General features: G+C 38.3%; 1 protein-coding gene across 2 annotated transcripts in view; it reads left to right on the top strand.

Annotated features, from left to right (window-relative positions):
* Positions 1–10: 10 nt before the first annotated feature.
* Positions 11–11034, top strand: part of Msh3 (mutS homolog 3) — a 166715-nt gene continuing 155691 nt past the window's right edge. The window contains exons 1-6 of one of the 2 annotated variants that reach the window (XM_070031172.1): positions 11–269; positions 1663–1783; positions 6552–6781; positions 7851–8036; positions 9570–9686; positions 10496–10615. In XM_070031172.1, the coding sequence (XP_069887273.1) occupies positions 81–269; positions 1663–1783; positions 6552–6781; positions 7851–8036; positions 9570–9686; positions 10496–10615 (963 nt within the window). In that variant the 5' untranslated portion in view covers positions 11–80. Of the gene's footprint in view, positions 270–1662; positions 1784–6548; positions 6782–7850; positions 8037–9569; positions 9687–10495; positions 10616–11034 lie in introns of both variants that reach the window. The other variant, XM_070031171.1, reaches the window with a different exon arrangement.

Raw genomic sequence — 11034 nt, 5'->3', positions numbered from 1 at the left:
CGCAGGCGCCGGCTGGCTGCAAGTGGCGGGATCCCTCTCCGGGCCGGCCTTGCCTGCAGATTGCCATTCTCTGCCCGGCAATGTCTCGCCGGAAGCCTGCGTCGGACGCACTCACGGCAGCCCGCTCGGCCCCCGGAAGACAAGCAGTTCTGAGTCGGTTCTTCCAATCTACTGGAAGCCTGAAATCCAACTCATCACCCCCGGGTGCCTCCGGGAAGGGAGAGCCTGGCTCCGCAGCGCCCCCAGCGTCCGCGGTTCAGCCGCCTTTGGTAGGTTCGGTCCAGGAGGGGGCGGAGCCTCGGGTAGGGGGCGGGACAGTGTGGGAACGGGCGGGGTTTGCGGGTGATCTGGCGATGGAGGCTGCGCGAGAAACTGCAAGGTGATTGGACCAGATGAGAAAAGGGGACGAGGGGGTGTGTGGGGTGGGGGCGGGGGAAGAAGCTTAGTGGGTGTGTTAAACCCTAGATGTAATCCTAAGGCTTTCTTCTTCCCTTTGAGGTAATAGACTTGTGGCCAGGGTGACACCAGTTGTTACTGGGAGACCTTTTTCATGAGTTGATTATTGAAAGAGAACTTTACTTATTTATATATTCCTGTTTGAGTAACTGGAAGAAAGCTGTCATTCTAAGTCTTAACTGTCCAGAGCGCAGCAGTCTTGTGCAGTATGTCCTATCACTGTGGGCAGAAGTCCTTCTGTGCAGGTTCCTAATGACTGGAAAGTGACGTTTAGTTTGGGCAGATAAATGTCCTATAGATGTGAATAGTTACTCTGGGAGTACTTTCTGTGGCTTGCTGTCCTTGAACAGAACAAAATAATTATTTTAAAGTGTTTCTGTTTTCTTAACTAGGAATGTCACCACAGGCTAAGCCCAAGGGTCACTCCTTCTTGGGGCTCCCCTGTGTACCATTCCCCAACCTTGGGCGGGGGATGTGGCTCATTTGGTAGAGTGCCTGCCTTGCACGGGCAAGGCCCAAACTGATAGTGCGGAAGGGTACTGCAGCATCTTTCAGCTGCCTACCAGATTTTAATGTGAGTAACAACTAGGTTGCTTCAAAATTTTGCTTCTTTATATTTTGCTTCCTTATAGTATCACTTCTGTCTTTTGCCTTTTTTGAGGGTGACCTAATTTTTATGAATTCACCAAGACTATTTTGTATCTACCACCTGAGACTGGTGAAGGACTTAGTTTTTCTTCTGTTTTCTGCTGACAAATAGTTCATAATCTTATACCATCTTTAGTAGCAAACTATTTACACAGGAAGTTAATTATAGTTAACATTTCAAAAATGAGTTGTTCATGTATTACCTACTTTTCCCCTGTAGTTTTCCATATGTTAAATACATATGTTTCTTAGGAGTATTTTACTTAACATCTAAGTAGGGTAATTTAAGTTTGTAATTTGAGATAGGTAAGGGTTGATTGAATAAAGAAACTAGACTGACTTTGTTTCCTGTAATTCTAGGAGGGTTTGAGATGCTAAGGAGGCTTATGACTTGCTAGTTTCTACGTAGGCCTTCCATTTCTAGAGCGAATGTAGGTCATTCTGTTATGAATAGAAGTCAAGATACTTATTATTCACAAGTTAGGTTTAAATTACTTCATGTATGGTGAAGCATTCTCAGAATGGAGGTAACATACTCTTCTAACTTCTATATTGCAGTCTACAAAAACTGACAGAAGGAAAAAAAGACCACTGGTGAATGATGGACCTGTTAAAAAGAAAACAAAGAAAGCCCAGGAACAGGAAGGAGGAAGTGACTTGGTAATATCTGGCAGTCCTGGTGAGTTCTGGGTGATGATTCTTCTCAGCCCAGTCATGGCACTGATATGTTTGTGTTCTCCCAAGGGGAAAGAGGTTGGCTTTTGGATAATTGAGTCTTCTTCCTTTGTGGAGTGAGATCTATTTATGCTGGAGGTCCTGGTGGTGTGTGTAGGAAGCTAGGGGTAGTTCTACAATTTAGCTTATCCCAACTTTCTCCTTTACTTCCTTTAGCCATTTTTATCCTTCTTATAAAATGAAACAGTCTTGTTATTGATGTCCAGCACTGTCTCTTCACCTTGCTGTTCTAAAACTCTGCACCCATGAAACAAGAACTCTGTAGTCTCTACCCACAGCTTCTGGCATATACCATTCTACCTTCCATCTCTGTCATTTGGCTACATTTATTCCTTTTTATTTCTAGGCAGTATTTCACCTTTTCTTAGATCTTTAATATGCAAGTTATTTTTTTCATTTATACCTCAGATCCCTAGGAAAAGGAAACTTTGGTACTTAGAAGTAAATATATCCATTGGAAAAGGAATTTAAGTATATATTTTGAAAACTTAGGGATTGATAATAAATGAAATAGAATATACGTTGGAAACAATCTTAAAATATATATTTGGAATAAGAGCAATCATGAAAGGAAGGCAAAGTATGTATCAGAAAGCTTATAAATTTAGGAAGGAAGATTTCCATTTTTTTTTTTTGTCGGTCGTGGGGCTTGAACTCTGAGCCTGGGCGTTGTCCCTCAGCTCTTCAATTCAAGGCTAGTGCTCTACCACTTGAGCCACAGCGCCACTTCCTAGAAGGAAGGTTTCTGCCAAAGAGTCTTAGCTATTAGCATATGTGACATCATGCTAACGTTTTTGTTTTAGTTATAGAAGAACAGTTTCCCTATTTTTCTTTCTTCTGGGCAGAAGAGTTTTTTCTTTATTATTGAGTTTTGCACATTGATTTTTCTGCACTTGAGCTTAGTTTTTAAAAATATTTAATTTTTTTATCCTGGCTGGAGTTGCTTAAAAAGTTCTTAGATCTGTGGGATTATTGTTCTTAACAAATTTAAAAAGATTTGTTTTTTTCTTTGCCAGAATTCTCTCAAATGTTTTTCTGCCTCCTCCTCTCCCTTTTTAGCATTTCTTACTTGGATGAGTATTAAACCACTTATATGAGCTGTCAAGTTATTGAGGCTCTTTTCTTTTGTTTGCCAGTCTTATTTCTCATCGCCCTTCATTTTTTTTTATAGAATAATTATTTTGTTGCCATTTTGCTGGTTTTCTTTCTTTCTTTCTTTTTAATTTTATTTTTTAAACTTTTTTTTTATATTATTATTATTATTATTTTTTTTTCCGGTCGTGGGGCCTGAACTCTGGGCCTGGGCGCTGTCCCTCAGCTCTTCAGCTCAAGGCTAGCACTCTACCACTTGAGCCACAGCGCCACTTCCGGCTTTTTTCTTTTTGCTTATGTGGTGCTGAGGAATCGAACCCAGGGCCTTGAGCATGCAAGGCAAGCGCTCTACCACTGAGCCACCTTCCCAGCCCTATTTTTTAAACTTTTATTTATTTATTTATTTATTTATTTTTGCTTATGTGGTGCTGGGGAATCGAACCCAGGGCTTCATGCATGCAAGGCAAGCATTCTACCACTGAGCCACCTTCCCAGCCCCTCTTTCTTTTTTTTTTTTTTTGTCGGTCGTGGGGCTTGAACTCTGGGCCTGGGCGCTGTTCCTCAGCTCTTCAGCTCAAGGCGAGCGCTCTACCACTTGAGCTACAGCGCCACTTCCGGCTTTCTGGTGGTTTATTGGAGATAGGAGTCTCATGGTCTCTCCTGCCGGGGCTGGCTTTGAACGGCGATCCTCAGATCTCAGCCTCCTGAGTAGCTAGGATTACAGGCGTGAGCCACCAGCGCCCGGCCCCTCTTTCTTTTTTTTATAAATGTATTTTTTTATTGTGAAAATACCGTACAGAGGGGTTACAATTACATGGGCAAGATAATGAATACATTTCTTATCAAGCATTGTAGCCTCCTCCTTTGTTTCTCCTTCCCATCCCTTCCCATCCTCCCCCTTCCCCCCCTTTCCGTCCCCCCCACCAAAGTTGTAAAGTTTGTTTTTCGACATAACGGCTTGTACATCTCATTGTTGCAATGGGTCCTCCTGTATCCCTGTTTTAACCATTTGTTTTTTCCCTTCCCCTCCACATATACCAACATCAAATACAGTGAAAGCAGGGGTTATACCATGGGGGAGGGACATACAAAGCAACAAAGACATAATCTTATAAATATGTTAGAAACAATCGCATGAAAGATCTTTCTCTCTCTCTCTTTTTTTTGTCAGTTGTGGGGCTTGAGCTCTAGTCCTGGGAGCTGTTCCTGAGCAATTTAACTCAAGGCTCATGCTCTACCACTTGAGCCGTAGCGCCACTTCTAGTTTTTTTTTTTTTTATTGTGATTAAGTGATTACATATTTTCCCAAATTTTACAGTATTGTGTTGCCCTTCATTTTTGAGGTATTCTACTGTCATATTTTCAAGTTCAGTGGTTTTCTGTAGCATCTAAATCTGTTAAAAATCTTATTCATTGAGACATTCATTTCAGACATTATGGATATTCTTGCTGGAGTTCCATTTCTGTTCTTTTTGACCTTTTCTTGATTTTTTTGTTAGCATACGTTTAGCTATATAGAGGGAGATTTCACTGTGACATTTCCATGCATATATACAGTGTATTCGAATCACTCTCCACTCCTCTCTCATGGTCCCTTCCCATCCCCTCCATCCAACACCATCCCAGCAGGGAAGGTAAATTTGTTCCAAATCAATTGTTCACACTTAGGAAAATACCACATTGAAACCCCCTCATACAATAAATGTATACTGATTCTAAAATAAATTAAATTTAGAATCTAAAGTATTAAAAACAAAGGTGAAGAGAGGTAAAGTATTGAGATTGTTGCCTGGTGCATACTGACAGTTGAATAATAAATTCTCAAGCCTCATCACTTCTGCAACTGCATTTTGTGTTCTGAATGTTATCAGTGATACAGGGGAAATACTCCATTTTGGTGTGCTGCTGCTTACAGCACAAGAAAGGGTCAGACTTATGGATGGACTAACCTACTAGAGTAAAGGCTACTTTAGACCTCTCCACCAAGGTTTAGAAACAATCCTTAAAACGACCAAACATTATAAATAAGTATTTATTTAATGGTCTGGAGGTGGTGACTCATCCTGTATCCCAGCTACTTGGCAGGGGGAGAAATTGGGAGGATGGTAGTTGGAGGCTAGTCCAGACCAACACCCCCCCCCAAAAAAAAATAAATCTCCATTTCAACAAAAATGCTGAAATGGTGGTATGCTTTATCCCAAGTGTGGGAGGACAAAGGTAGGAGGATCATGGTTTGATGTCAGTCCTTGGAAAAAATGAAAAGCCCTACCTGAAAAATAACCTGTAGCAAAAAGTGCTGGGGACATGGCTCAAGTGAGAGTGCATCTGCCTAGCAAGTGTAAATTCCTGAGTTCAAAACCTGTACTAATGGTAAAAACAAAGCAAACTTAACTGCCTGACTGAACCAAGTCTGATAGTCTTTGAAGAATTACAGAATCCTGCATGAGACAGTACAGAGTTCAAACTATCAATTTGTAGCAGTAAAGTCTAACATTTTCTTTCACTCAAGGGGTGTGGGAATCTTTTTGTGTCCACAGGCGTGAAATACACACACTTACTGTATTGCTTTTTTTTTCTTTTTCTTTCTTTTTCTGTATTGCTTTTAAAGACTAATTCAATATACATTTCAAAGAGGAGAAAGTGATACTAAACAAAATTAACATGCTACATTGTTGTTTGAAAAAAAGATTTTATATATCTTTTTCTAGCTAGAAGACTCACAGGAAAATCGATAGGTTGTATATCTGAAAAGAGTTTTCCATCTAAACCTTGAAAAGTTTTAACTTATAAAAATGATCATAGCGCAACTTTTGTCCTCAGGGTTGTTTTTATTTCTTGGCAGTACTGAGGTTTGAACTCAGGATTTTGCATTTCTTGGCATTCTGCCACTAAGCTACACCTCCAGTTGTTTGTTTTGTTGGTTGTTTTTGAGACAGGGCTTTACTTTCTGCCTAGATATGCATCTGAGCCTGGATCTACTTGCTTTAGTCTTCCTGTCATTGCTGAAACTGCTTATTACCAGTCCTCTTTATTTTAGAAACTCCCTTTATTTTATTTCCAGAGATTTTGGTTCACTAATTCCTGAAAGTATTGAGCATTTTATATGTAAATAGTATGAGTTCTTGATTTGCTTAATTTCTGACTTAGGGTTTTGCTTCCATTGGGTGTGCCAAATTTGTGATTGCTTATCATTTTCCTTTCTAACTTCAGATATTTCATTTGCAGTTGTCACCTCTCTAGTTTCCTGTCTGCCTTTAATATATAAAACCAAATAAATAAGGCAGATGCAAAATTCTACGGTAGTTTTTAATGGGTTTCAGAAGCTAATGAGCCCAAGGTTATATATTTCTTTGCTTTATTACAATGTAACATTGTAGTAAACATCATTTTTTTTCTTAGCTTTTTGAGACAGGATCTAACAATATAGATCAAGCTGACCTTGAACTCAGTGGGTTCCTGCCTCAGCTTCCAGAACGATGGGATTATAGTGTAGGTGTGATATACTGTACCTGTCTAAATTCATTGTTTTAATAGGATTTCTCTTTTTAACAAGTTCTTGCTGGTTATATAAATCAACCTAATGGGACCAAAATACTATTATTATTTTTTATTTCCAGTAGTTTCTGAAGAACCAAAGAGACATCTGAGGACCAGGAGCCTTTTAAAGTCACTGGAAAAACTGAAAGAGTTCAGCTGTGATTCTGCCCTCCCTCACATTAGAGTCCAGACAGAGCCATGCAGGGAGAGATTTGCAGTTCTGCCAAAGTGTACTGATTTTGAGGACATCAGTCTTCAGCGTGCAAAGAGTGCAATTTCTACTGAAGATTTCAAGTCACAAAGTAATCAAAAGGTATGTCACTGAAGCCAGGAGTTGGTGGCTCATGCCTATAAGGAGGCTGAGATCTGGTTGGAAGCCAGTCTGTGTGAAAGTCTGAGAATCTTTATTTTCATTTAACTACCAAAAAGCCAGAAGTGGAGATGTGGCTCAAGTGATAGAGTACCAGCCTTGAGCAGAAAAGCTGATAGACAGCACCCAGGCCCTCAGTTCAAGCCCTAAGGACAAGCATTACCTTCCCCCCCCCCAAAAAAAAAAAATGTATATAACTACACCAGAATAGGAGGTTCTTAAGTATCATTTGAATCAAAGGAGGGAGCTTTTCTTTCTTAGTTTCTTTCTTTTTTTTAATTCTTAGAGATTCTAATTTAGTATATATTTGGTAGGGATGAATTGGCTTATAGTCAAACAAAAGGTAACAAGACCCCTAAATGTTTTTGACATGTTACTTGGGTTAGGAGTACTGGCTTGGGGGATATTTTTTTTAAATTGATACTTATGTAAGTACAAGTTTCCCATAGTCCTAATTTTAAAGGGTTTGCATGGGAAAGTATCATGGGCCATACAGGTGGAGGTTCTGAGGTGTTTCAATAGAAATCTTGGCAAATATTAAGCAAAATCTTTGGTAAAACAAAAGAATATAGACTTGGAACTATAAAATAGGAAGTGAAATTTTGAGATGTTGACACGCTTACTGCAAGTGCTTTTGTTCTCTGTTTGTGCCCATTGATCTTTTATGCATTACACATGAAATAATAAGAACTGTTGATAAATGTAATAAAGTAAACTTAAAGAAGAAATATATAAAAGTATATGCAACACTAAAAGCATATAAGACATTAAAATATATAGAATTTGGAAATTTATTCAAATTGTGATAGTTTATTTGGGGCTTATAATTAAAACAGAAACTTTTACTGTGAAAGCAAAATTAAACCTGTGGAATAACTTGTCTGAATGTGCTTCTAGAAAACTTTCACATGGGTTTATCAGGTGTTAGCTTTTTACCAATTTGCATTTTTTTCTCTTTGAGAACCTACTATTACAGCTATTACTTTTTAAATTTAAGTCTTTTGGTTGCCAGGACAGTCAATTTGGACCATTACAAGGGAGCCATGAAAACATCCCAAAAGCTTCATTTAACAAACGATTTAAAAGCATCTATACGCCATTAGAACTGCAGTATATAGAGATGAAACAGCAGTATAAAGATGCAATTCTGTGTGTGGAATGTGGATATAAGTACAGGTTCTTTGGGGAAGATGCAGAGGTAAGTATTTTTCCAACCCTAGTTCATGTTTATCTTGTCCAACTATCAATATTTTTCAACATTTCTGTTTCATTTTCTGAAAGCAAAAAAATGAGTTTGATCAGTCATCCTTTAAAATACTGTCACTTAGAGTAAAAAACAAAAAATGGGCATAAACAGGTTTGGTAGGAGCTAGACTCGGGAGAGAAATGACGGTGGTGGTGTTGGGCTGTTCATGCTAATGGTGCTAGGCCAGTATTTTTAATCTATCACAAGTTTGTGGGATGTATTAATGAATGAATGAAGCATGATCATGCCAGTATGTTTTCTGGTGAAGATTCAGACAAGAAATATGAGACATATGGATGTTCCTCATTTTACCTTTGGTTTATGGATTTTCATAGCCAGGAAAAGTTACCTCTTAATGGATGAGCCCATTAACTTGACTAGCTATCAACAGGTATTTGAAATTTCATACATTCATATTGTGCAAGACAGCAATCTTGCTATCTTGTGTAAGCTGGTCTGTATTGTATTTTGAAGTGTTTGATGTAGGCTTCAGTCAAGAGGATTAAAAGGGAATTTGCACGTGTAATGGGCAAGCTTTGGGAAAATACTGATTGCATAGTTCCAAGCCTGATCAGAAAGAAGTATGGTAGCATATATATTGCCTCATAGATGGGTAGTGAAGACTTAACCAACTTTTTCTCAGTTTTCTGAATCCTGTAATGGCAGGACAGTGGTGTTCTCCAAGGAGTGTGCTGTGTTTCATGTGATGACTGACTAAAATAGCATCAGTCATGTTTTCTGAGGAGAGGATCAGATATGTAGTTGGCATCATCTGGGAAATGGGGAGGTTAAATGGTAAATTTAAGTCTGATTATAGTAAAGACAGATGTTTCCTTACCCTTCAGGAATGGACTTACTATAGTGCAGATGGAAAGTGGGGGTCGGGAAATAAGATTGTTGGAGTGAGAGTCTTTGCCTCTGGAGGGTAGTACTGATGCTATGGTGTTTTCTAAAAGAAAGCTAGGAATCAGATGCAGTTTCCTGCTTCTTTATTTCTGTCAACCATACATTATTAGTTAGCTAGTAAGACCAAGGGGTTCTCTTTTTCTCATGCTTTCTGAATTTCCTCTCCAAGTGAACTTATCATTTGTGTGTGTGCTGTAGTATCTTTTGATTGTCAGTTATTTGCATGACAAGTTCTTATTCTATTACATCTTCATGTTCAAATTGAATAGTCCTTATGAAGGGAAAGCTCAACACTAAAGTTTTGGTACATCTGAGTACATAGAAGAAGACTTGGCATGTTTTTCTGAGTTGTTCAGAGATATCAATGTTGGTTTTGAAGTCAATCTGTTGGACTTGCCAAAAACAAATGAAGCTATCAGTGTCTATGCAGGGAATGTCTTTATAACTTTTATAGTACAGCAGCAAGTATAGAAATTCTATGTGTATACCTTTGATAATTTTTTAACAAAAAACCCAGACCACTTAACAAGGATTCTGGAAGTGGAAAGTTATTGATATTTTATTTTTAATTTGTTTTAGATTGCTGCCCGGGAGCTGAATATTTATTGTCATTTAGATCACAATTTTATGACAGCGAGTATACCTACCCACAGACTGTTTGTTCATGTTCGCCGCCTTGTGGCCAAAGGATACAAGGTTTGTTTTGGCTTTAACTTGGGCATGGGAATTAGGGTTTCTTCTAGACAGAGAACATGTCTGGTAAGGTGGTAGGCAGAGGTTACTTGGTTTTAGAATTTGGCAATTTGAGAAATAAAAGTGTGTCATAATTATTACCATTATACCTTGATGTTTAAAAACATTGTTTAGTATTTGTAGTAGAATTTTATTTTTTCTTTTTGAAACAGGTCTTGTTATGTAATTGAAGCTTTCCTCACAACTCATTCTGTACCCCAGGCTGACCTGATTACTTGAAATCCTTCTCCCTCAGCATCCTGAGTGCTGGGATTATAGATATATGCCACCAACCTGGTCCTAGAATTTTTAAACGCAGAATCAGAGTGTTTCTTAGTGATCTGTTCACATGTGTTAGCTTCTTGTTATTCCTTATTTTTTTTTTTTTTTTGTTTTTCGTTTCTTTAATCAATCTTGTGGCTTGAACTCAGGACCTGGGCACTGTCTCCGAGTTTTTTTGATCATCAAGGCTTCCACTTGAATCACAGCTCTACTTCTGGCTTTTTGATATTTAATTGGAGCTAATGGACTATCCTGCCTGTGTTGGCGTCAGACCACAATCCTTAGATCTCAGCCTTCTGAGTAGCTAGGATTATAGATGTGAGCTACTGGGTGCCCAACTTGTGACTTTTTTTTTACTTAAATATTTCACCTGGACCCTGTGGACAAATATTTGCCTTAAATGTTTCTAAATTATTTTTTAAACATTATAAAGTAAAATTTTAAGTGGCTTTCATCATATTTGCTATCAAATATTTCTTATTTTGTTGAAGGTGGGAGTTGTGAAGCAAACCGAAACGGCAGCATTGAAGGCTGTTGGAGACAACAAAAGTTCACTCTTTGCCCGGAAATTGACTGCTCTTTATACAAAATCTACACTCATTGGAGAAGATATCCTTTTAGAATCTGATTTTCTTTCGCTTATATATTCCAAGAGCTCTGTTTTTTTTTTTAAAAACATTTATTATTATTATTATCTTTAAATACTTGTACAAAAAAGTTCCCATTCTACAAACAGTATATGAATACAAGGTGTCTGACAACATTGTCACCCATCACTCCTAACCCATCTACTTTTCTTTGTTTTAAAAATTGAGATTAGGTGATTACATAAATTTCACAGTTTTGTAGTATAGTGATATTTAGTTAAAGTCACAAACACATTTTAACCTTCACAAGGCAAATTGTCATTATCAGGGTCTATAAAGTTTGTGAATTCTATGAGCTTTGACAATACAGTTATTTCTTCCATATCAGGTGAGTTTACTTTTCTTGCCTTTTGCTTAGTGTAAGCTTTCCCTCTTTCCCTCTC

The sequence above is a fragment of the Dipodomys merriami genome, unplaced genomic scaffold (genome assembly GCF_024711535.1).
Source record: "Dipodomys merriami isolate MVZ:Mamm:240054 unplaced genomic scaffold, mDipMer1.0.p SCAF_20, whole genome shotgun sequence".
In the NCBI taxonomy this organism is placed as follows: domain Eukaryota; kingdom Metazoa; phylum Chordata; class Mammalia; order Rodentia; family Heteromyidae; genus Dipodomys; species Dipodomys merriami.
The sequence above is the reverse complement of the archived record's forward strand: the minus strand, read 5'-3'. Positions and strand labels throughout refer to the sequence as shown.